The 26,491-nt window shown below is 39.3% G+C and overlaps 1 protein-coding gene and 1 long non-coding RNA gene across 2 annotated transcripts; both read left to right on the forward strand.

Annotated features, from left to right (window-relative positions):
- The first annotated feature begins 178 nt into the window (after positions 1 to 178).
- On the forward strand, positions 179 to 20,553 carry grm5a (glutamate receptor, metabotropic 5a). The gene is made up of 17 exons (XM_085419615.1): positions 179 to 406; positions 719 to 852; positions 1,547 to 1,808; positions 2,227 to 2,341; positions 4,675 to 4,924; positions 9,277 to 9,512; positions 9,606 to 9,727; positions 9,805 to 9,929; positions 10,021 to 10,189; positions 11,873 to 11,999; positions 12,464 to 12,581; positions 12,899 to 13,085; positions 15,355 to 15,513; positions 15,597 to 15,722; positions 15,878 to 16,060; positions 16,170 to 16,339; positions 17,876 to 20,553. Exons 1-17 carry the CDS (start codon positions 179 to 181, stop codon positions 18,795 to 18,797), a joined length of 3,633 nt encoding a protein of 1,210 aa, XP_085275741.1. The 3' UTR covers positions 18,798 to 20,553.
- Positions 20,554 to 23,414: 2,861 nt separating this feature from the next.
- LOC146660696 (uncharacterized) lies at positions 23,415 to 25,498 on the forward strand. The gene is made up of 3 exons (XR_014913552.1): positions 23,415 to 23,484; positions 24,905 to 25,019; positions 25,130 to 25,498. It is a non-coding gene; the product is annotated as an uncharacterized LOC146660696 (long non-coding RNA).
- The last annotated feature ends 993 nt before the right edge of the window (positions 25,499 to 26,491 follow it).

A 26,491-nucleotide genomic window follows, 5' to 3' on the forward strand; every position in this document is an offset into this window, starting at 1 on the left:
AGAAAAAGTGAAAACATTTTTCATTTTCATCGTACCTAAAAATGCTGTCTGAACTTTTATGTTTTAAAATAATTCTATAATGCTTTTTGCTCAGGAATCCAACCCTTGCCCTTGGCTCTACAAGCACAAAGCCAAACGCAAAATCCTCAGCTGAACCTCAGCTATAAGTGGTCAGAAGATGGCGGGAGGTGTAACGAGGACCACGGGGATGGGACACATCCTGAAGTTGAATGTGCGGCTGTTAGCGGTGGCTGTGCTGCTGGGAACTGATGTGAGCTGGCTGGGCTTGAAAGACCAGGTTGGGGTCAATGCCCAGAACAACGAGAGAAGGGTATTGGCACATATCCCTGGTGATATCATCATAGGAGCTCTGTTCTCTGTCCACCACCAACCACCTGCAGATAAGGTACATTTTGATGTGTTTATGTGCATATGCTTGCACACATCTCAGTGTAACCCTTTAAAGTCTGAGTCATAAAATAAACGCCAGAAAATTTAAATTTTGCAAAACAGGAGTGGTTATTGAACCTTCTGACAATTAAAACAAATAAAATATTAATATTTGCATATATGAGTTTTAATTTGTATCATATTTGCTCCATCGTGCATTTGTTATTTTTTTGTTTGCAATTTATTGATAAAAAAGGGGGAAATCACATACACTAGGCGTTAAGGGGGTTAGTGTCACAAATGTAAATGATCCATCTGTGCTGATCAGGTCCATGAGCGAAAGTGTGGTGCGGTCCGTGAGCAGTACGGGATCCAGAGAGTGGAAGCCATGATGCACACTCTGGACCGAATTAATGCAGACCCCACCATCCTTCCCAACATCAGCCTGGGCTGCGAGATCAGGTCAGCACTGACAGAGCTCACTGTGTTGTCCTTTTGTTTTAGCAGGACATTGTTGTCAGCCTTACACAATATTTACACAATGAAGAATTTTTATTCAACTGATGGTTTGGCTTACAGACTGGTTCATTATGAGATCAATTATAATATTATATTAAACACAGAAAGATATTTTAAGAAGGCTTCTAAACTTTGGTTGCTTTAAATGAATAGACAGTATCAAAGTACATGGGGGAGATGTTTATAGGCATCAGAGGAGAACCAAGCAAACTTTCAAATAGACTCTGAAGATGGCTGAGTGCAAGCAAGTGAACCGTAGCTGGAGGAATTGAGCCACAAAAGCAGCATGACAGGTAAGGGTAGACTGTAGTTTCTTTTGAAGTAAATGCAGTATTTAAAAGCAACATTTTGAAGTCATCAGCAAGCCTGCTTGTGATGACCTGCTTGTGTTTCCTGACACAGCTCATGGAAAACAAAGTGGGAATTTTGTACTATAAAGACCTTAAAAGACACTGATCTGCTCTGATTAGCGCAGACTTCCTAAACATTGAATTCCAGACTTCTGAGGAATTTTGAAATTGTCTTTGTGTAGTGGTTTCCTCAAAATCACTGAAGCACAGACTGTACAATCCTCACCTCATGTTCCCATAATTCCTGCCAAAACAGTGTGATTGCTAACTCAGTCTTTCTACACCAGGGATTCGTGCTGGCACTCTGCCGTGGCACTGGAACAGAGTATTGAGTTTATTCGGGACACACTAGTGTCCAGCGACGAGGAGGAGAGCCAGGGCAGATGCACGGCAGAAGGAGGGAGCATGCTTCTTCAGGGGAAGAAGCCTATTGTGGGACTTATTGGACCAGGTTCCAGCTCTGTGGCCATCCAGGTGCAAAATCTCCTCCAGCTCTTCAACATCCCACAGATAGCTTACTCAGCCACCAGCATGGATCTCAGTGACAAGGTAAGGCTAGTCAACAAACTCGCTAACAACAGAGCTGCAAACTTTAAATCCACACTGAATAACAAAGCAGTAAGCATGTCCTCATCAAAGTGTGAGGACATGCGTGGCAAGTGTGGCAGGGAAGAAAAACAAAACAAAAAACAGTTAGTGCTTTGAGTTTTTTTGTTTTTGTTTTGATAAAAAGGAATTTCATGTAAAATACAAAAACACAAACCAATCTAAAAACTTCAGCTTGGTTTACATCATGTTTGATAAAACGTGATCTCAATTTTGAGAATCTGCTTTTAAGCTAGCGCACAGCGATGGGTATGGTGTAAAGATTATAAGGGATGAATATGCAAACTAGTAGACGAGCTGTTGCATGCAGATAAGCCAGCTAAACTGCCAGACTGGTGATCATGTAAATTCCTTCCAACAGAGCCTGTATAAATATTTCATGAGAGTAGTACCATCAGATATGCAACAGGCCAGAGCAATGGTGGACATTGTCAAGAGATACAACTGGAGCTACGTGTCTGCAATACACACTGAAGGTAAGACTGTGTATGTCAGAGTGTTAGAGTTTTTTCTGTTATTCTGCTTTATTCTGTTCCTGCCAAAGACCACATATATACATACAGGTACAGCTCTTTTCCAGTTGCATCTGAAGAATCTATTTTAAAGCGTTTTAGTCATCAGGAAGCACGTGACTCCCCATTCATTCATCTGATTCAAGCATTTTTAAGTTTACCTGTGAGGGGGTGTAAAAAAAAAAGCACAACACACAACAAAAGGAGCTTAGCTGTATATATCGAAAAATTCAAAAAGCCTTGTGATGCAATAATTCTGAAATGTGCTTTTGTCTTTACATCCACGCCTACAAACGTATCAATGTGCATTTTTTAGGCAAATTCATTGTCTGTTAATGTACAACTGATCATTAAAAAAATATAAATTGATCACTGTCACAAGCTTTGAACTGTTTGTGTATCAGGCTGCGTTGTCCCCTGATTTCATTAATGCTTAAGTTTCTGCCTAACATTCTTACAGCAGGTATATAACTTTACTTAATGTTCCAGCAATAAAGTAATAAACGTTCATATTTATTGTTGTCCTCTGGCGACAATGACACACCAGGCTGCGATGCACAACACTCCCCAAAAAGCAAACGTCAGTGTAACAAACATTAACTAATCACAAGAAAATATACTCCGAATGCATCACTCTTATCTTTATTCAAAAGGGTTTCCATATATTTACTGCCTCTTTTATAATGTCTCAGTGGCTCCAGGACATACAATTCTGAAATAAATCGCTCTTAAGTGCCAGATTTAGGCAGGATTGTTCCTTTTTTCTTCTTCTTCTTTTTTTTTTTTTTGTATAATTACCAATCTACTGTAGGGGAGGATTTAAAGTAAGTGTGTTTTGCATGCTGAATTTTCTTCTCCAAAGTAGTCTGATGTTTACACTACATCTATTCTTCTAGCATTTTTTAACATGTAGTCCACAATGGGGGTTATCCAGCTGACTTTCTATTTCTTATTTCATGAATGTAATTACATGTGTAATTACATGTGTACACTTCGATTTTTTCCTATGTATGTATATATATATATTACCTGAACAGTTTTCCACAATTTTGTGAACCAGTTACATCAGCTAAAGAAGGCATTCGCCACTCTGGAAAGTTATATATATATAAATAATATTCATCCTTGGTTGTCTTTACTTTTAAATATCTGTGAAATGGAGTGAGCTTTGATTATTAGTCTTTTAAAAGTTAGACTCTCAGACCCATGGAAGGTTAACCAGTTTCTTGGAAAGTTAGAACAAACACAGAGAAACATTAAAGAGTATAAAGCAATTTTAGTGTATATAAAATACAGCATCACTAGTATGAATGGCAGAGAATTTAATCATTTCTAAAGCACAGAAAATCAATTTAAAACTGTTGCTGCTGCCACTCAAGAACGCAAGCAACGTTACTCATGTGTAGTGATAGAAAAAAATATTTCAAATAGTGTCAGAGGGAGAGCATCCTCGCGAAGCATGAGAAAGTAGGTGACCTGATTTCTAGCAAAAACAGAAAAGTTTAACCCCTGACAATTCCTGTAATTGGGGGGGAAATGTACCAGATTCCCAAGTGCTGCGCTGGCATTACGCAAGTGTTCATACATTCATCTGTATCTGTGTCAGCACACTAAAAACAATTGGGCTAAGCAGTAAATGTGTTAGAAACATCACAATGAAGATGCTGAAGCAATTGTTGTACAGTAATGTGAACAAAATTGTTGGAAAAGTCAGAGATAAATTTGAAATTTAGATGAGAATGATACACAAGCTGGAAAGGATGTGCAGCAGGTTCGGATGATTAAGGACAGAGATGGAAATGTACTAACATGTGAAGAGAGTTTGCTGAGAAGATGGTGGGAGTACTTTTAAAGCTGATGAATAAAATGTCACAGGGAGGAGGACAGATGGAAGATAGTCAGTGAAGCAGGAAGCGCAGAAGATTAGTAAGAAAAAAGTGACTGCAGTTATGAAGAGGATGAGGAATGGAAAAAATGCTGGCACCATTTTGGAGGTGTGGAGATGTCTAAGAGAGATGACAGTGGACTTTTTGGCCAGATCTTTAAACACAATCCTGTAGAATGCCTCAGGAATGGAGAAGAAGTGTACTGGTAGCAATTTTCAAGAACTGGGGTAATGTGACGATGAAGACTTGCGCATGTATTGCAGGAGGATGTTCAAAGAGTTGTTGTGTCAGAGGAGGATGCTTGGGATAAGAAGCAGTCAAAAGAAGAAGAAGTTAGCAACAACTATTTAACAGACCCCCAGCTTTTATGTTTTTATGAACACCATTGCATTTATGTGGTTACCTCCACAGGTAATTATGGTGAGAGCGGTATGGAGGCATTTAAAGACATGGCAGCAAAAGAAGGGATCTGCATTGCCCACTCTGACAAGATATACAGCAATGCAGGGGAGCAAAGCTTTGACAAGCTTTTGCAGAAACTCAGAGGCCATCTACCCAAAGCCAGGGTTGTGGCTTGCTTCTGTGAGGGCATGACAGTCCGAGGGATACTGATGGCCATGAGACGACAACGCCTAGTGGGAGAGTTCGTCCTCGTCGGAAGGTGAGTGGCGACTTCTGGTATGTAGGATTCTTTAGACTGCATTTCTTAACTGTTGGAGTTTTTGCTGTTATCAGAAGCTGTTAAATCCTCTTAGTATCATGTGCTACTTGCCAATACAGATTTTCTTCTGATATCCACCATCAAGAGAAGATTGTTGATTTGTTGTCTTCCTGTCATCATCACCAACATCATCATTATCCTTGCTATCATCAGTGTTTTCATTGCATCCATCAACATCATGGAATCAAAGGTATTTTTTTTACATCTTTTTTGCACATTTTTAGTTCAGTTGTGAATATATTAACATTTATTAAATTTCAATTACTACTGCTACTGCAGCTCCATATAGAGAAAAAGGTAACAGAGCCATACATTATTATTATTATTATTATTATTATTATTATTATTATTATAGCTGTCACAACAGTAAATAGTGCCAGACCAACGTATTCCAGTTACTCTGTTTCCCTTTTATAAGAAAATCTGAGTAGTCTAATCATTAGATAAAGCATTGTTTTCCTGATGTCCAGTATGTTAAAACATAGTCATCATTATAAGAGATCTCGCACCATACCACATCAAATCTGCTCTTGATGTGGCCTATGTTTAATGCATAGATCATTCTAACGATACGTTAAATGAAGAAACTGTCAAAGATTGTGAAAACCGAGCAGGGAGGAAAGCATTCAATTAGATACACAAGGGGAGAAAACAAGCAGAAAGAGGTGGTTGATTTAGCAGGAGGTTTCACTCTCTCCGAGAATAACATGTTTTATTTTAAGGTTTAGCTCTCTGGCTCGCTCTTGTCCCTGGTGGTCTATAAATGCCTTTCCTCATTAGGGGCCACATATGTAGGCTGTCGCTCAAATCTGACAGCAGGAAACATAAAATAACCTTGAACTACATATTGCAAAACACTGTGTTCTACCATCTATGTTATCCATACAGAGCTTTCAGGTAGCTGTGCTGTTGAAATGTGCTCATTATTAAAACTTGTGCTTAATTTGTTAAGATGTCCCTCATTATGAGGGTGACTAGATTCGAAACGTACTGCGGAGGTGTCAGATTTGTCTCCAGTTGTTTTTGATGCATTCATGCAAGCATTAATGAGCACGCGTTTTATGAGTTCTGTCCTTCAGTGATGTGTATTTAACATCACTCAACATTTTTCTTGCATTTCTTGTTAGCTGCCTCCACAAACGATCATTTTCATTAGCTTGAAAGATCTGTCACCTTGCAGTACATGCCTAGACTGGATGCTTTTAAATTGAGGTACTTAAGCCTGTTTTATACAGCTGCATCTGATCAGCAGCCAAACTAAGCCATGTAGATAGATATCTATGGATAAATGAAAATGTATCACATTTGTATATAAAGGCAAAAGGTTATATAAGTACACTCCCTATTTTTAGTCACATTAGTGGTCTAGAAGTGGGAATGTCAACTATGTTGGATGGGTGTACTGTTGGATGAATTTCAAAATAATTTAATAAGTTAATGGCCACTGTTTGAGGTTGACCTGTGTCTTGCTCTTCATTTAGATAGATTAGCTTTTACATTTTACAGAGCTGATTCTGGCCTGTAGTTTTTGCCATTTGAAATGTTACTTTATATACCCTCTGGTTTAGCTTCAGTTTAAAGTTTTGTGGTTTGATTAGTAATCGTGTTGTGACTATTTATGCTTTGAGGATTTAGAGTTTGTGTTATTAATATTTGATTCTTTGTGTTTGGTTTACTTTTGCCCTCCCTTCTAGTTTCTTGGATCTTTTTGTCAAGTCTTTCTCTCTGTTTGTGATTCTGTGTTTGGTCCCTCGTGTGCCACATGCTTATGCCTGAGTTTGGATTTTCCAGTTTGGGCCATTTTTAGTCTTTGAACCAAATAAAAGGTTATTTTTCATTTATTTTGTTTTGTCTGCATATTCCTCTTTGCCCACTCATGACACACACGCTCCATCAGTTCCTTTACAAAGCGCTCCGACTAATCACTTGGAGTTTTTAGTGTTAGCATAGCAACCCAACCCCTGACTGGCTTCTCACCTGCAAATTGGTGTGATGCATTGGACTGGTTGTTTGTGGGACGAGTGTTTTTTTTTTCTTTTGGTCAGACAGCTGGTTTGGATTTTTTTTTTTTTTTTTTTTTTTTTTGTATGTGTGTTTTGTTAAATTTTCAGATTTTAGATATGGGAACGTTTGTGGCCTCAAGTTTGTTTTATAGAAGTGAGGAGTTCTAAAGTATTTCCTCATAAAAATCTGCTCATACATGTATTTTAAAGTGAAATAAGAAAACGATGTGTGTTCACACGTATCTGTGTGTGTGTATGTGTGTCTGTGGATGCACATCCTTGCACGTTTATGTGAGTCTTCAGGCTGTAGGTGGTGTAGCAACATGCTGCATACAGCATATTGCCCTCCAAGGTCGATGTGTGGGTTTTAGAGCTCTCGTTCAAGTGTGATTCAAACTATCCAGAGTCAAAGCCCTCCATGCTTTTCATATCCATTTCTGCCTTTTTCATGCCAGTGTACCATTTCTGTACTTGCTTCTCTAAGGATGAGTTATGAAATGATCTCCTACCTCACTCTCATAAAAAAAAAATAAAAATCCACCCACACTACTGTTGTGTAACTCCAGCTCGGTTAGCGAAGTTTTCAAAAATGACTTCTTTTTTTCAGTTAGAAGAGTGCAATTGTTTGTGTCAGTGAAGTGTGCATTTTTACATGTATGCACATGCGTGGATGTGTAATCACCCTTCTTTTTTTTTGCCTTTTTTCTGACTGTAGACAAGTATCCAGAGGGAGAGATAATAATAGATGGGAGTAGAAATCTTTTCAAGCAGTTCACTGATAGATATAGCTTATTGACTCCAAGACCTCTGTGTTTTTCAAAAAACACCACATCAGATGTGCAGACACTGCAGTCTGCTGATGTTTGTTTGGAGTTTATTCGGCGGTGGATTTTTTTTTTTAAGAAAAAGGACCTTTAAGGTCCTTCGCCAAACAAAAATAAATATTTTCTGTCATAATTTTGAGTTCCAATATACTATGAACCTTGACAGTTAGATTTAAAGGAATAGTAACAGATTGGTGCAGAGATGCAAGTTGTTAAAATCTGAGAAATTAATTAAAGAATAAAATAGGGAAATAAAAAAAACAAAAACAATAGAAAATGCTTAAAACAAATGCTTTATTTTTTAGAACTTTGTAAGTCTTGTGTTGGCTTATCTGAGTCATCATTGTAAATGTTATTCTCATTTCAGTCATTCATTTATGAAGACACCTCTGGTCTCTTCCAGTCTGAGCAATTGTGTGCCAATAAATTATTATCAACACAACAGCTTTTCAGCAAAAAAAAAAATAATAATAATAATCCATCGTGAATTCAGTGTTATGTTACTTTCTAAATCCACTACAAGATATCTGCAAGCAGTGAGGAGGGGGAAGCAGTTCAACACTGCATAGTTGCCATGGCAACACGATCTGATCATGTTAAAAGCATAGATGCAAGCGCTCATAGGAAAACATATGAATGCTTATTGCAACACTGACCCAGATTTATTTTTGAGGCAAACTCGGAAGGAGTGTGAATCTATAGAACAAGTTTAGGAAAATATATTAATAACAGAAGTAAAATATGATCACGTTTCTTGTTTTTGGGCTTCGCAGATAATTTCCTTCAGCTGTGACAGTCTCAGAAATCTAAAAAGCAATTTCAGAAGTTTCTTGATTCCTGGTGTGATGATTGTATTTGTCAGTTTTGCTGAAAATTGGAAAATATTTGTTACCTGTGAAATAAGATGCCTCTTGCCCTTGGGCAGCTTTTGAAAAATCCATATAAAAATCCATATATATTTATAGGTAGGTAGGGGTTGAAAAGCATTACTTGGCAGAAAAGCACCAGGGTTCTATATCGCTGACATTCACACTCGATTTCCAGGTTCGCTGTACTAATGTGTTTAAGGCATAATTCTTATCTGATAGTCCTGAATGGTGCTTTAAAGAGATGTCTCTTTTACAGTTTGCAGTGTAGCCCTTTTCAATTTGTTTCTCTGGTGTAAAGTGTCAAGTTTTCCAGCTGTGCTTAACAGATAACAGGCAATAACAAGTTTTTAGCAAATCTTGCTGTGTGCACTACACCCTTTGAATGCTTTCTGGGAACTAGCTGTCCCACTAGCTATGTTTTTATATACTTTATACTCACATTTATAAGCCAAAAAATGAAATAAAAAGAATAAATAATAAAAATAAATAATGAAGCAAATAATTTAAAAAATAAGAAGAATAACATCCTAATAGTAACAGTACTTACCTAAACTAGCTGTTGCACTTTTTTCTAATTTTCCCTTCCTCCTGTCCAGCGATGGCTGGGCTGACAGGTATGATGTGACTAATGGCTACCAGAAGGAAGCAGCCGGGGGAATCACTATAAAGTTAAAGTCGGCGTATGTGACCTGGTTTGATGATTACTACCTGAACCTGAAGCCTGACGCTAACCTGAGGAACCCCTGGTTCCCCGAGTTCTGGCAGCACCGCTTCCAGTGCAGGTTGAAGGGACATCCACAGGAGAGCACTGCTTACAACCGCACTTGCACTTGTTAGTAAAACACCTACTTAGACACTTTTAACGAATCAGTAAAATACTATCATTACAAGGGTTTTCTATTGTCTATCTCCTTTCTGTCCACAGGGAGAGAGTCTCTGCGGCATCAATATGCTCAAGACACCAAGATGGGCTTTGTCATAAATGCCATTTATTCGATGGCTTATGGCCTACATGCCATGCAACAAGCACTTTGTCCAGGATATAAGGTATGAGGACTGATAGAAAACATTTAAGTGCTTTCACATCAGTTGTGACAGCAGTGACATCACTTTCTCTTCCACAGGGTTTGTGTGAGAGCATGCGTCCCATTGATGGTCGCAAGCTGCTAGATTTCCTGATGAAAACCAACTTTACTGGTGTATCTGGGGAGGCCATCCTCTTTGACCAGAATGGAGACTCACCCGGCAGGTAAGGCCTGAGATGGCAAAGGCAGAAAAAAGGGGGCAGGAAAAGCATAAATTGCTGTTTAATGTGTGTTTATATTGCATGCTTGCCTCAGGTATGAAATCATGAACTTCAAGCAGACAGGTGAAGATGAATACGCTTACATCCATGTGGGAAGCTGGGATCAGGGTGGCCTAAAGATGAATGATGAAGAAATCTGGAGCAACAACAGTGAAATCATCCAGTCAGTCTGCTCTGAGCCCTGCCAGAAGGCACAGATTAAGGTATGAACCCGTTCAGCGCACTCAAGGGCCAGAGTTACACCTCTAAGGTTTAATACTCAAAATTTTAATCTATAATGTATTTGCTTTTTTTTTTTTTTTTTTTACAGTTTGTAGCAATAGTTGTACACACAATCGTGACAAGATCATATATCAAACCAAAAGACAATGCAAATGACTTGATTTTAATGTGTGCATCAAACTAAAGGGTGGATTATGAACATTTTCTCTTTTTGATGCCGCTCATAATTCATGATGCCATATGACCACATTTAACCACAGACCAGACAACTCGGGACAGTTATAATGAAGAAACCTTTCGAAAAAACACGACCCACACAGCAGCCTTAAATTGATCCCACGGGTTCACAATTTCTAAAACTGGTCCAGTCAGATCCTCGAGTATTCTGCCAGGGATTCAGCAAAGCTCTTTGTTCAAGCTTTTATCATCTCCCATCTGGACCTTTTTAAGCTTCCTCCAGATAATTCAAATCACGAAGAACACTGAAGTGTCCCTCTCCAGTATTTTCCCCTAAGTTCTAATATGAATCCCTCTTTACTTCTGACACCCTGTTGTTTATGTGGAGCAGTGCACCGCTACAGAAGCAGCCTGTTGGAATACCATACCACCTTTATTTATCTCAACTGTTGTGGGGAAATCGTTGTAGAGCTATGACAACATATGGCATTTTATAGGCTTGTAAGTTTTCCTGTAGTGGCTGAAAAATACATGTAGTGAAAGAAATAGAACGAGAATATGATCACCTCTCACAAGCATTTCAGATTTGCTCTTAAGTTTATGCTTGTGTTAATGATTGTTAATAACCTCCATATTGGAAAAAACAAACAGTCACCTAGAGTGGACAAGACTCAGCTGTACATCTAAAGGGTAAAGGTCACTCTTTTGAGGATGCCAGTGTTCATATTTTGGACCGGGAGTAAAAGGAGTAAATGAGGCCATGTATGTCCACTGTGAACGACCATTAACGGATAGAGAAACTGTCACCACCTACAGTGCAGTCTTGAGATTCCTACCCAGAGGCCTCAACCCCCGCTCGGATCTTGTGGTAGTGACCCATGCTTTTTTTTCCACATCTTGGCTCATGTGGTGGGGCACATGATTAAAAGTGGTGCCACAAGGGTTTAAATACCTGGGACTTTCCACCATTTGGTTTCAGAACTGAAGAAGCTCTTCTGGATGAGAGGTGAAACGTCTTCAAGAAATTTGAGAAAGTCCAGTCGTTTTCTTTCCTTAGACTGTCATGACCTGGATGACTGGGAACCTACACAGACAGATTCCCAATCATGTTCACCCACAAAGGCAACCTACCTTCGCACTATTAGAGGATGCGGCAGAACCAAAGGAAATGGGAAACTCCGCACAAAAATTTTAGTAATTCTGATTAAAACTCCAGACCCCTAACCACTAACCCTCCGCACTTCCACTTTTCCTTTTCCAGCTACACTTCTTCATATACGTGTTGCTATGGTGAGGAAAGTTTTTTGTTAATAATGAGACTCAATTACCTTCTGGACGTTTTTTTCTTCTTCATTTGCTCCCCTGGTGAACAAATTCTCATTTTCTTAGCATGTGGAGCAGTCAGAGGGTAAGATTACCTACAGGAAATTGTCATTGGAGCATTGAGACCTTTCCAGTCTTTCATACTGGTGTGTCTGTGTCTCCAGGTGATCCGTAAAGGAGAGGTGAGCTGCTGTTGGACCTGCACTCCCTGCAAAGAGAACGAGTTCGTGTTTGATGAGTACACTTGCCGAGCCTGTGAGCTTGGCTCCTGGCCCACAGATGACCTCACTGGTATGCACTACTTCATCTGTGGCACTTTCACTTACACTTACACGGTTTCCGCAGCGGTCAGAGGAGCCACGAAATCTGGGTCCACCGCAGTGACGGTGGACCACATCCATTAACAGCCCTAGCATTCTGTACAAAGACACACTACTGCACAGAGATAGTATTCACATATAAAGAGACCTAGATCCAGATTTCTTTGTAAACTGTCCTATCATATTTTATTTCCTCTCTAGTTTGAAAAAAATATTTTTTCCTAAATTTTACACACAACAGTTACATTGTTGATGCCCACAGTGTTGCAACATGAGTGAAAATCTGTTGCTGGAGTAAGCTACAGTCTGTTGCCTGTTTCATGAAAATACATAAATACACTAGTTTTAATATTTCGTTTACAAATGCATCACATTTTTGAATGAAACTTTTCATGTTTTTTCTCTCACTAATCATGATCTCTCTGCACCCCTCAGGTTGTGAGCCAATTCCAGTGCAGTATGTCCGCTGGGGGGATCCAGAGCCCATTGCTGCTGTAGTCTTTGCCTGCCTGGGCCTCATGGCTACACTTTTTGTTACATCTGTTTTCATCAAGTAATTGGAGCCAGTATCTATACATTTAACTATGAATGCACAGGATGTTTACATACATATTCAGGACTAGCAAGGGCTAACATCAGTTTATTTTGACCTACTGTTGGTGTTTTACTGCGACTCTGTAGATGTTTTTAAAGTCTGATGTCCCTGTTTGCAACTGGTTGTTAGTGATATATGCAATACATCCTTTGCGGTATTGAATGTCTCATGCTTTTGTATGACTAACATTTAATTAGACAAAGTAAAACAGTCACTGCGGTGCTCTGCGTATCTTTTATCAGCAATGTGAATCTAGATGTTTCATTTATCTGTAGGTTTTGGGACACTCCTGTGGTCAAGTCATCCAGTCGGGAGCTCTGCTACATTATTCTGGCAGGAATATGTCTGGGCTACCTGTGTACTTTCAGTCTTATCGCAAAGCCGCACATTGTCTATTGCTACCTCCAGCGGCTGGGAATCGGACTGTCCCCTGCCATGAGCTACTCTGCTCTCGTCACCAAGGTACTTTTTCTGTTTAGTTATCAGAAGGTAGGGGAACAAGCACATAAAGTATATGCACGTTAGCGTCTTCTTTCACTTCCTATGAAACTAAGTGGGTTAAAACAGGTGCTCATTGTGTATCAGCTGCATTTGAAATCAGCTTATTCTTTTAAGCACTAAAATAGGTATTCTACAGTATTTAATTTTAAGATCAGAAATTTCAAAATCAAATTTATATGTGTACTTCTGATCACATTTTCCCTATATCACCATCCCTCTATCACTACTATACCTAGGGATGGGAATTGATAAGATTTTCACGATTCCAATTCCATTTTCGATTCTGTTTAACAATTCGATTCTTTATCGATTCTCCTATCAATTCTTGTTTTTAAAAAAGGAGAAGACACAGGTCGATTAGCTTAGAACTTTGTTTTATATCTTCTCTTTGAACAAGAAATTTAGGAGTAACCCAACTGTGAGATGTTAAGAGATCCACAGCCTATGGCTCTTCGATGGGGTGTCACGGAGTCCCCAGAAAAAAAAAATTGTGAATGTAAAATAATAAAATAAGTATTTGTCTGTAGCAATAACAAAGTATAACATAAATTATTCTGTAGCAATTACACAAGAATATCCAGTAATGTCCCTGCCTACAATTAAACACATTCACATTCACAAAATCGGGGCCATCTGCTGTGGCAAATAGATGCAAGCTTTTGACCACAAACTTAGTCACTGCTCGGTGACATTCGTCTATCCTGGCCTAAAAGGAGACGCTACCGGTAGACTGCAGCGAGAACTGGCAGCATCTGAGCCTGACTCTGTCTGTCTCTCTCATCATGGTCACCTAAATGCAATGCACAGTAATGGCAGGTTTTGTAATAAGGCAGATCGCGCTAACATAATATGCACTGTTAGTTGATTATTTACCTGCCGCACTAACGGGAGAGGACGTGCAAACGTTACCACTGCTGCTGGGTTGAGATTCACTAGTCCTAGGCAGCGGAATTAAAAACACGACATTCATTTAAGGTCATCGCCTGTTTTGTGAGCAAATGCTTTTGCATATTCGTAGTGTTTCCTTCCTTAAATGAAATATCTTGCAAGTTGTCCTGTTGTCATCCGTTCTCGTAAAGTATAACCAAACATTTGTGCCGCTTAGGCACCATGTTTCCTGCCAGGTACATGACGCTCTGCAACGTGGGGAATTGTTTGCAAAAATGACAAACAATTCAAATTAATTGAAACAGTGGGAACCGGTTGTCAACAAGAACCGGTTTTCGATTCCCATCCCTAACTGTACCTGTGGAATATACAGTATACTAAAGAGTGTAGTTACTGTGACAGTAATAGTTACTGTCACATTTTTTCTCACTGGCACTTTCAGTGTTTAACAACATGTTGGAATTGAGCTGCACGGTTAAGAAGTTATCAAAACAAGCCTGCAAAACGTACAACACTATATTGCCAAAGGTATACACTTCCCTGTACAAATCCTTGAATTCAGGTGTTCCAGTCACTTACATCATCACAAGTGCATAAAATCAAGCAGCTAGGCATGCAGACTGCTTCTGCGAAAGAACGGGTCGCTCTCAGTGAATTCCAGCGTTGTACCATGACAAGATGCCACCTGTGCAACAAGACTAGTTGCGAAATTTCCTCACTACTAAATATTCCACAGTTAACTGTAAGCGGTATTATATGAAAGTGGTAGCAATTGAGAATGACAACAACACAGCTATGACGTGTAAGGCCATGTAAAATTGGAGTTAGTGGACACTGAGGGGCACAGTGAGCCCCCCTAACTTTCTGCAGAGTCAGTCGCTACAAACCTCCAAGCTTCATGTGGCCTTAGCTCAAGAGCAGTGCGTAGAGAGCTTCAGGGGATGGAAGACGAAATTACTCAAAGAAGATGTTTTTTCTATGAGTCCCAAATGACTGACTTTAAAGGACTTTATAATTTTGACAGAGCAAGGGCTTTCTAATTTCATTTAAATTTCTCTTTATAAACCACTTTTTATCAAACTGCTTATCTACTGTTGTAGTTTTATGTTTTCAAGCATAAATAGAATGGCAACTCTAGAGTAATGTTGGGAGAGCCACCTCCAGAGACTGAATGATAGCCAATTGTAAGAGAAGCATGGTAGAAGTTGAGGGTCTGAGTGTGGGCTGAGGTTGCTGCTGAAGAACTGGGAAGGGGATTATTGTCATGAATCAGTGCAAGATGTATTCTCCACAGTCGATGTCATTGAAGCCTGCATAACCATTTGATCTATTTTTGATCCAGACCAACCGCATAGCACGGATCCTGGCAGGCAGCAAAAAGAAGATCTGTACCAAGAAACCGCGTTTTATGTCCGCCTGCGCACAATTGGTCATCGCCTTCCTACTCATACTCTTGCAGCTGGGGATTATTGTGGCACTTCTCATCATAGAGCCACCACAGGTATGTGCGGGTTTCCTTTGTAATGTGGGGAATGGTCATATACATTTATTTATACAACTAGAGAAGCTTCTTCCTTTCTTTAGGTGATCTATGATTACCCCAGTATCCGTGAGGTGCACTTGATCTGCAATCTGACCACTCTGGGGGTGGTAGCACCGCTGGGCTACAATGGCCTGCTTATCCTCAGCTGCACCTTCTACGCCTTCAAGGTACTTCAACATAGCATTAGTCAATAATGCAAGGCTTACTAAGATTTTCGGTTACTTTTATATGTTTTTGTTACTCACTTTTCTTTCCTGTGTACTGTTCGTTTTACTTTACCACGCCCTGCTTTAAAATGTACATACTCCCTTTTCCCACACAGACTCGTAATGTACCAGCTAATTTTAATGAGGCCAAGTACATTGCCTTCACCATGTACACCACCTGTATCATCTGGTTGGCCTTTGTTCCAATTTACTTTGGCTCCAACTACAAGATCATAACCATGTGCTTTAGTGTCAGCCTCAGTGCCACAGTGGCTCTCTGCTGCATGTTTGTCCCCAAGGTAAGAAAGAAAAAAAAAACCTAAAAATCTAAAGATTTTCTGTTTGGTTTGGCACTATCCCTTTTCACACATTTTTTTACACTTCCTTCTTGCTCATTTCCATTATCAGGTCTACATCATGCTCGCCAAGCCCGAGAAAAATGTCCGCAGCGCTTTCACCACATCCACAGTTGTGCGCATGCATGTGGGCGATGCTAAGAAAGCTGCCAAATCTGGCAAATCTTCTAGCAGCATGGCCAACTTGTTTCGACGTCGTGGCTCTACGCAGGACAACATAAGGTACAAGCTGGCATTAACGTATATATATAGAGATAAAAATAAACAAACAAAGATTTTATTAACATAGCTGTGAGCCTATCAATCAATAGGTTTAACATTTTGTCTATGTTCAAGGGCTGTATCTAACATTCACACACACACTCTGATGACTGTAATATGATAAACTTGGCTTAACCTTCTAACTTGTAGACAACCCACTCTACCACCTGAGCCACATGCCCCAAGTCTACAGCATCTGGTATTTTCAGGTGATATCCCATCCAAGTACTGACTGAGCATGCTCAGGGTGGTATGGCTATGAGATGAAATGAGGTCATGTACTGTAGGACTACCTCTGTTTTGAATTTTTAAAGTGTTTCCTACTCTCCATAGCATTTAAACTAGAGTGAACTCCTTAAGTAGTGGCTTATTTTTTCCATTAGCAACTGTATAATGACGCATTGTGAGATAAAATCTTTGAATCAATTTATGTTTTTAAAATGAAAGTTATATTTAGTGCTTGCTAATTTATAATAACAAGCAATATGAGACCATATTGGCACAGTTTCCGATGATATTTTCGATAAAAAAACATAACGTTTGATAGGAGTTGCACGCCACATTTGCAATGCCATAGTAAATGGCCTGTATTTGTATAGCACTTTACTTAGTCCCTATGAACCCCAAAGCACTTTACACTACATTCAGTCATCCACCCGTTCACACACTGGTAAGCTACATTGTAGCCACAGCTGCCTTGGGGCGCACTGACAGAGGCGAGGCTGCCATTGGCGCCACCAGGCCCACCACCAGTAGGCAACGGGTGAAGTGTCTTGCCCAAGGACACAACGACCGAGACTGTCCAAGCCGGGGCTCGAACCGGCAACCTTCCGATTACAAGACGAACTGCCAACTCTTGAGCCACGATCGCCCCATAGTGTACAACAAGATAAAAATATGATTGAGCTGAAGCTAAAATGGGACAGCTACAGACAGCTGGGGTGATACAGTGGATATGAGGTTTAACTAACTGCTGATTGGAGAAGAAAATACAGTCACCTTCTTTAGTTGTTTCTGTTCATGAGTCCATCAAACGATATGGAAGATCTGCTTAGATATAGTACAGCTAAGAGCACAGCCATCCACATCTCTTCTTTAAGCTTTATACATGTAGAGCAGAAGTTGTTGCAACAGGCTGAATATGAAGCCAAGAAAAACTGCTCCCAGAGCTGGGAGTATGTAACCTCATTTGGGTTACGCACTCCCAAAGGATCCCCACTGCCTTTAAGGATTTCTCTTTCGAGGAAGGATAAAAGAACATGCAAAGAGACTTAATATTACACAGCAGGCAAAAGATAGAACATAGGAGAGTAGAAATACTCGTGAGAGGAATTGGAATATGACCCTCATCATGGATTATAATAGTTTAAAAAAAACCCTGGTGTGATGTTGAAATAAATTACAGATATTTACACCAAATACTTACATATTTACTGACAACTTGCAGTATTACACCATAAGTATGAGATTACTTACTGCCATTCATGTGATTTTCAGTTCCAATGGGAAATCAGTTACATGGACACAGAATGAGCGTGGATACAGACCAAACCTGTGGAAGAGGATGTCATTTCACGTGAAGAAAAAGGATCCAGTCGAGGCAAATCAGACAGCCATCATCAAGCCATTCTCTAAAGATGGGGATACACCAGCAGACAACGGTGTCAAGGAGCAGTACGAAGAGCCACAGCTTTCTCAGTCTTTCACCTGCACACCCTCTCAGTCACCTTTGCCCACCATCAGTCAGCATGCAGCGAAGGCGGTGTGTCATCAGGGAGGAGAGGATGCCGAGGATGCAGAAGTTTTACCCACCTATTTACCCGAGCACCCCGCTGGGGTGAGAAGAAGGGGCGGGGACAACAGCCAAGGTGTTGGTGCATTGAATGATGGAGACATTAGCATCATAGGAGTGGGTGACATTGGCATAGGGATGATTGGCGGCCAAACTCAGGGTACCACAATCATGGACCAGATCAGTAGTGTGGTTAACCGTTTCACTGCCAACATCAGTGAGCTAAATACCATGATGCTGCCAGGGGGAGCCACCGTCAGCCCACCCTCCACCACTGCTCTGCCTGCTGCTACTGCAGACACCACGGCGTGTCCACCTCAGTACCTCGCGCCCAGGAACAGACAGACACCCTCCACCGTCACCACATATGCGGAGGTAACAGCTGTCTCCAGTTTCTGCGAGAATCGACCAGCGGGTAAGATTTATGAGCACCTGGCCGGGACTTGCGTGAGTAGCAGACGGGCCAAGGATATGGAGGAGCTCATGGCTCTGACGCCTCCCTCTCCATTTAGAGACTCATCTCTGAGCTCCAATGGCAGCTCTCCCCCTTCCCTGTCCCCTGCCTCTGAGGCTGAATATGACCAGCTGCTGCTGAGACATTACAGCCAGAGCTCGTCCTCTCTTTAAACCTGCACCCCCCTCCCACAACTTATTTTCCTTTTTAAATCTTCTATCCAGGGAGTATTTTAAACTCCAAGAGACAAAACTTCCCACTGGACCAATCTCTTTGATGCCTTTCTTCATGTGGATATTATGAATGTTTAAGGTTTTTTTCAATGAACAGATGCTTATTTTCAGATTGCGACTGGGCACACCCACACATGACCTCATTGAGTACTGAAGGACTTAGAGAGGAATACCAATAGAAGGATTTAAAAAATTGGACTGAAATCAAAATAAGGGCATTTTAAAGACTTTTTACTGCTTTTCTGACATGTTTCAAACTCAGTTTTAAACTCCAAAGACAACTTTGATACGGCTATTGTTCTAGGGACTCCAGGTGTTTAGAAAAATTAAAAATTACTACAAAACCCCAACATCAAATATGATTGTGTTTTACTTGGATATTTTTCATTATCTTTTATCATTAACATAGAGAGTAAATGTGTTTTTTTATCGCTTGTTGTTGACCTTATGCACTTTTTCTACTGAAAAACTGCCCTAACATGTGATATTGTGAGACCCCGCTGGATCCAGATTGTAGGAAGAAGCAAGAAGGTATTTATGCGAAAATCAAACAATTTACTGCCAATCACAAAAGACATGAGAGCGCATTTTGTATCCTGATGCTAAACAGGGAAAAGTGGTCAAATGCTGCAAATCAGCCATCAGGTTTTTCTCTTTCTCAGTGACCTTTTTCATGTACTGAGGATCAAACACCTCCTATCCCAAGAGGACAGAAGCTTTTTATGTCTCAAGGAAGTCAGACATTTTCCCAGTGGACGCGTTCATCAGGTGTCTAACCCACAAACAGCGTTCGGACTACTTGGATGTCTTCTTTAATTCTTTGATCTAGTTGTGACTCAGTTGAATGTATAAGTTTCAAGATCTGTAGTGGACCAAACTGATCTTCCACCTCAGGATGTGTTCAGCTGTAACGTGCTGAATGACTGTCGTCATGTGGCGGATCAAAATGTCTCCAGTTTGCATGATGTCAGGATTTGTTTACACTCTCTGAGGTATGTTTGTAATGATTTACTTTTTAATATCGTAATGTCAAAATACTATTATGAATATATACAGTAGCACAGTAACAATACTAATAGTGATATTGATGTGCTTTTAAGATTAGTTTAAGGAGGAGAGAAGCAAATTTAAATTGCGCCAGATTTTTCTTTCTACTAAAAAAAAGTTTTTTTTAAGCCTTGCTTTTTACTTATATGTGTGCCAGTGCATTGAATTACTTTGTGGTTATGTAAAATATGCTACTGAAAATCTTACTGTAAGCCTATTCAAATTTCTTATGCCTGAATATTTTAATTCATTTGGTATGCTTTTTTTGTTCTTCTTTTTTGTCTGCACTTCTGCCTCTCTGAGGTTTAAGGTCAAGAATAATATGGATTCATAGGTTTGCAGCTTTTCAGCTTCTAAGATGTAACTGAAGATACTGACATGGTAGCTAACATATGTCTGGTTATCAGACCTTTTTCTTTTTACTATTTCCAGTCTGGCTTCAGTCCCTATCTTCTTGTTTTGTCTGATATTTCCATACAGACAGGAATGCGTTTATGTTTTTTTGAAATGTGCAGTATGTTTTTTTAATATAAAAAAAATGTTCATGGATAGTCGCCACATATGCATGCATGCAGCTTGTACCAGTCATGCAGGTTCATTATAATATATGCCACTATTTTCTGACATGATTTAGAGAATGGTTGTCTTATGTTTTTTATCCGGTTTGCAGATTTAATTCACAGCTTGGTCTTCTACTGCATTAAAGGTTTCCATTCAAAACTAGCGCTTTGTAAATTATTGTTAATAGCTCTTATTTACAATGAAGGAATGGAGAAATGCTTCATAATGAATATGACAATAGTGATTAAATTTTAATATTTAGAAAGTTGAAGTAAAATGTAATATCTCTGTATAACTCACAACTAGTACTAACAAATGGCAATCATTTTATAGGAATTTATGTTTTTATTGTCGTTTTGGTTTGGCAACTGAGTTTTTTCCACAATGTATTTTTCCTCTGGCTGACCAAATCCCTATGGTGGGTTTCTGTTCCCTACTGGATTAGGTGGCTGCTCCACAGTTTGGAGAACCAATGTTTTAATGAGTCGCATCTCTTTTTAACACTGAAAACTGGATCGTGTGCACCCTTTCTGTCAAATCATGCTGCAATACTTTAGAAACCTAAGGGAAAAGGCATTTCTAGGACGTTCTTTATTAAATAACGTGATATAATTTTGTATGCCATACACTGTAGTCCAAAAATTTATAGTGAGATTACGAGTTCAAAAGATAGCGGGCAAGGTTTATTCATAGTTGGAGCATAATAAGCTTAAAGTAAAGTAAGTAAATAAACAGCTTTCTTAGGGCTCTAACTGGCTTGCAGCCAGTCTCCACTACATTCCTAAATTTTAGTAGGAATGCAGGTTACTGTGCGTTAATTTCTTTCTGGAAGAAAAAATAAGTGATTATTCTTTATTTTCATTTAACTGTAAATGATGAGAGAATTGGGAATAATAGTGACAGTAATTCATATTCACTAATCACAGTGATTATGTGAGTGCCAGACATTTTTCAGGTATCCAAGACTCACTTCTTCTGTTCTTTACAAGGTTTGCATGCATTTGTTTATGGACAGCTTTCTTAAGGTTTAACAGCATTTTCATTGGATTGAGGTCCAGACTTGAAATGTGCAACATCTTGATTCTTTTTTTTTCCAGTTATTTTGTTGTGGATTTGCTGCTGTGCTTTGAACCATTGTCTTGGCATGAGCCAATTTCAGCAAAGCTGTCGGAGAGGTGGCCCCACATTTGACTGTAGAATGTACAGAGGAGTTTACCAAGTCCTGTGGCTGCAAAACGAGCATAAATCATCAGTCCTTAACCACCGTGCTTAACAGTTGTTATCAGGTGTTTGTGTCGATATACACGTTTTGCTTCTCTTTCATATGTGGTACCATTATGGCCAAACATCTCCACATTGATCTAACCTGTCCACAGGTTATTTTTCCTAGAGATGATTGTTCAGATGTAATTTTGCAAACCTGAGCTGTGCTGGTGTGTTCTTTTTATAACAGGACACTGGAGTAAATTCTCAACCATCTCACACTTCTGTTTAATCGGTTTTCTGTTTGATGTTTATTCAGCTGATTGAAAACTATAACTTTAATCTCAGCCAAACCGTTTAATTCAAGAACAAATAAAACACTGAATGAAAAAAAAAACAATAACATTTTGAAGTTATCATGTTTAACCTGAGTTCGCCGGCTCTAGTGAGCCTTGAACCCCCAGCTAGCTATCAAGCTAGTGGGTAACAGACGTCTCCGAAAACATCGGAGCACTTTTGCAAATATGTGATATCTTGATAAATCGAGCAGATATTTGAAGTTTACACAGCTACATTCTTAAAAGTATCTTAAAAGTTTATTTTGTGACCCAGAAAGGGTAATATTAAAACTAAGTAGCTGTCGCCATTGCTGGAAACTGGAAATGGCTGGGCCGCAATATGAATTCTGGGATAGGTTGGGCCACGAAGGATACACCAGACCCATGCTTAAAATCTGGGGAAAAAGAGGACACATTTGTCGGCCACATATTGAAGAGCCTTTGAATCTGGACAGCCTTCGTCGCTTCGCTGTAACGTAATCAGCCTTCAAATCCGGCCTCCAGGATGCAGACTCTGAATTTGGACACAGCTTCTACTATACCAGAGACTGCTTCTTCTTCTTCTTCTTCTTCTTTGGCGTTTAACGGCAGCTGGCATCTTTGTACATTCATTGCTGCTATCTTCTGTTTCAGTCCGTTATTACACTCTTAAATCCTACTACTTATTCCTGCGTCTTTCAGGATGTTATAAAGCTTTAAACTATTAAATTAGTTGTTGACGATTTTGATAGTCAACGTAATCATGACTAGTCGAATATCATGGCAGTCCTACTCTGGGTAACTGTTTTTGTCATGTAAGTGGATTGCACTTTGTCAGGCCTCTACCCTAAGACCTGACCAACTTGGGTGTCCCACCTGAAGGCTAAGCTACTGATGGTCTAGCTTTTATGGTCACTATGGCATGAAAAACCCCTGACCACATTCAGGTGGCAAACCGTCAGAGGGAAAACAGAAAAGCAAAAAAACAAAAATAAAATAAAATAAAATATTGCTCATCAGATTCTAACAACTAAAAAAAAAAAAGACATTTACCTCAATTGGATAGCCTTTAACAAATATATTCAAAACCAACAATAACACTTCACACTTTTGCCAATATTAACAAAACTAAAAAGGGTAGGTTCTAAAAAAGAGAGAGAGAGAATTCATAATGTTTTGAAAAATAAAAAGAATAGAAATAGAAGACTAAAATAAAATATCCATCCAGATCTTTACAACCAACAACATAAAATATATCTTAATTGGATGGCCTAATTCAAATAAATTTTCAAAATGAAGTAAGAATAAAATAAGACCTCTCAATATAGCCAGTACTTACAAAACTAAAAAGGGTTGGCATAGTAATAATAAAAAAAACAACCTGTTTATCGCGGTTTCATGGAAACTCAAATTGACAGACAGACAATAAACGCACCTCATTGCCTGCCGTAGTCAAACAGGAGAAAGTACGTTCTTCGCAGCTGCACTTCATCTCAGAGGTAGGTTAATAAATTTAACTTAACCACAATACTTTGACATGGGCTCTTTATCAACTTCAGTTCAACTTGAAGGCGGGGGCAAGCTGCGTTTAGCAGGATGTTTAGTTGGGGGTGCTGTGGTAGCCTGCGTACAAAGAGTGCACGGAGGTAAAGAACGAACGACACGTGAAACCTATCATCTCGTTTGTGCCTTTTCAAGCGGATTTTTCAGCTACTGTAGTAAACCTTGTCCATATTCAGTTTGTGGGTAATCTATTATTAATTTATTTTCTTTGTCAACTTCTAAAAGTTGAGAAAGTTGACTTAAGGGGGCAGGACGTTTGTTTAAGAGGGCATTGCCCCTTTTTTGACCCACCGTATAGCCGGCCCCGTCTGCCACTAGTCTCCACAGTCTCATTGTTGGCTAACTACCCATAGCTTGACTTTTGGAGCTCTGCATGAACGAGCTCCAACGTACCTCAGGGAACATTTTCATCAATACATCCCCAGCATGTCCCTGAGCTGATATGGCCAGGGCCTGCTGGCTGTGCGTCATATAATACTGAGAGCTAAAGGTGACAGAGCTTTTACAATATTAGTCCCCAGATGACTCTCTCCCTTGAGCTTGAGATCTGTGGATTCTGTGAAAACTATTTATTTTATTTTTTTAAAACCTTGATTTTGGGTAACTCTTTGTCTTTCTGTTTTTAGCATATTTATATATATTTATTTTGAAAAGCATACACTGATGTATACAAATAATGTTTATCATAGCTGTATTTTTACACTCAAGTGACAAACCCCTCAACTGGCCATACTAAACATGACAGTGGAAAGAGAAAGTCAGTAATATTACTAGAGCATAGGTGTCTAACTCTGGTCCGCGGGCCAAATTTGGCCCGCAGCCTAATTATATTTGGCCCGCGAAGCCATACCAAATTACTATTAGAGCTGGCCTACTGGTATTATACAGCGCATATATATATATATATATAGTTTAGTATTAAGCTTTGCTTGTTCCATATTCAGTTTTTCAGCAAAACTTGCTTGAGTCTATAAGAAAAGATTCATTCTTATATCTGGGGGAAGATTTATTTATTTATTTTCAATAAATATTAATGTTAGCCCGCGACTTTGTTCCAGTTTTGAATTTTGGCCCACTGTGTATTTGAGTTTGACACCCCTGTACTAGAGGATCAAAAAGAGAGGAAGCAGGAATGTACGTTAGACAGGTGGTTTTAATTGAAATCAAACATCAACAGCTTTCTGAATTTGTTGTCTTTTTGTCACAACTAACTTTTTTTTTTTTTTAATCACAAAGCTTCAGAAATACACACATGAGTCTCTGTGTGGCTTCGTGTAACGACAAGCCATCCTGCTAGTGCTGCCCGGTTTTCAAACCTCAGTTAACAGGCAGTGTATCGTTTCTGTCTTTCCTCAGTTAGGCACAATACATTCAGCCTGATTGGCCGTAATGAGTATCGGGACCTTGAAAATGACTGGAAATGTATTGAGAATGGTTCTCACTCTTCTGCTCCTTGCTCCTATCAGTCAAGGTAATTCTTTATATTCTGTATATATCCTTTTGTGCGTGCTATGATGAATCAGCAAAGATGGGTATTCGATACCAATATTGACTTCTAACACTATCTGATGCGTCTGACAGGGATCCAGGATGTTGAGTTGTTCCATTATGAAAAGATGGAAGCTGTAGTGGGTCAGAATGTTTCCTTACCCTGCACTTTAAAAAGTGCTACTGATAACAAGATTGTCAGCATTGAATGGAGTAAGGAAACAAATAAAAATACAAAGCTGGGTTTGTACAGCCAGTTTTATGGAATCCATGTATTCTGGCAAAATATTACCATCCAGATTGAGAAGAACGGTACAGATGTCCTGGGTTCCCATCTAATACTTTCTGATGTGAAGAAATCGGATGAAGGCATCTATGTTTGTGACATGGCCACCTTTCCTGATGGATCCAAAAAGGTTAAAACACAGCTAATAATCAAAGGTAAGAGAACCTAGTACACACAAAGCCATATCTAAGTACCTAAACCAGACTTTGTAGACCACCCTGGATTTAATATTTAAATAGAAATGCACAACATCTTTCTATCTAATGCTGTATTGTGGTTTGATCAGAGCACTCAGTCTCTGCCAATCTCAGCAGTTATTTACTCAGCAAATCCAAGTAAGAATGAAAACAACAAATCTAGTAGCTCTGCTAAAAGACAGTTTTCTTTTGCATATTACTTGTCTCATAACACACGACACAACACACTCTTCTGTTCAGCGGAAGGGATGTTGTTATCACAACACTGGCAGAAGACATATTACAAAATGTGCTTTTCACATCACTCAGTTGGTTGACTTTTTCTTTTTAATTATTATTTTTTTTTACGTTTTTTGTGTGATCAGTAAATCTAATTCTATCAGTCAAGGTAATTCTTTATATTCTGTATATATCCTTTTGTGCGTGCCTGTGTGTTATGATGAATCAGCAAAGATGGGTATTCGATACCAATATTGACTTCTAACTCTATCTGATGTGTCTGACAGGGATCCAGGGTGTTGAGTTGTTCCATTATGAAAAGATGGAAGCTGTAGTGGGCCAGAATGTTTCCTTACCCTGCACTTTAAAAAGTGCTACTGATAACAAGATTGTCAGCATTGAATGGAGTAAGGAAACAAATAAAACTACAAAGCTGGGTTTGCACAGCCAATTTTATGGATTCCATCTATTCTGGCAAAATATTACCATCCAGATTGAGAAAAACGGTACAGATGTACTGGGTTCCCATCTAAAACTTTCTGATGTGAAGAAATCGGATGAAGGCATCTATGTTTGTGACATGGCCACCTTTCCTGATGGATCCAAAAAGGTTAAAACACAGCTAATAATCAAAGGTAAGAGAACCTAGTACACACAAAGCCATATCTAAGTACCTAAACCAGACTTTGTAGACCACCCTGGATTTAATATTTAAATAGAAATACACAACATCTTTCTATCTAATGCTGTATT

The sequence above is a fragment of the Rhamphochromis longiceps genome, linkage group LG10 (assembly GCF_057381845.1).
Source record: "Rhamphochromis longiceps isolate RC_006_pf linkage group LG10, R_longiceps_female_GT1.1, whole genome shotgun sequence".
Classification (NCBI taxonomy): Eukaryota; Metazoa; Chordata; class Actinopteri; order Cichliformes; family Cichlidae; genus Rhamphochromis; species Rhamphochromis longiceps.

Excerpts from the sequence above, each read along its gene's own strand:
- grm5a (XM_085419615.1), top strand. The coding sequence starts at position 179 with ATGGCGGGAGGTGTAACGAGGACCACGGGGATGGGACACATCCTGAAG. Across the intron at positions 1,809-2,226 it reads GCATGGATCTCAGTGACAAG|AGCCTGTATAAATATTTCAT; the intron begins GTAAGGCTAGTC and ends TCCTTCCAACAG. Across the intron at positions 15,514-15,596 it reads TCATCATAGAGCCACCACAG|GTGATCTATGATTACCCCAG; the intron begins GTATGTGCGGGT and ends TCCTTTCTTTAG.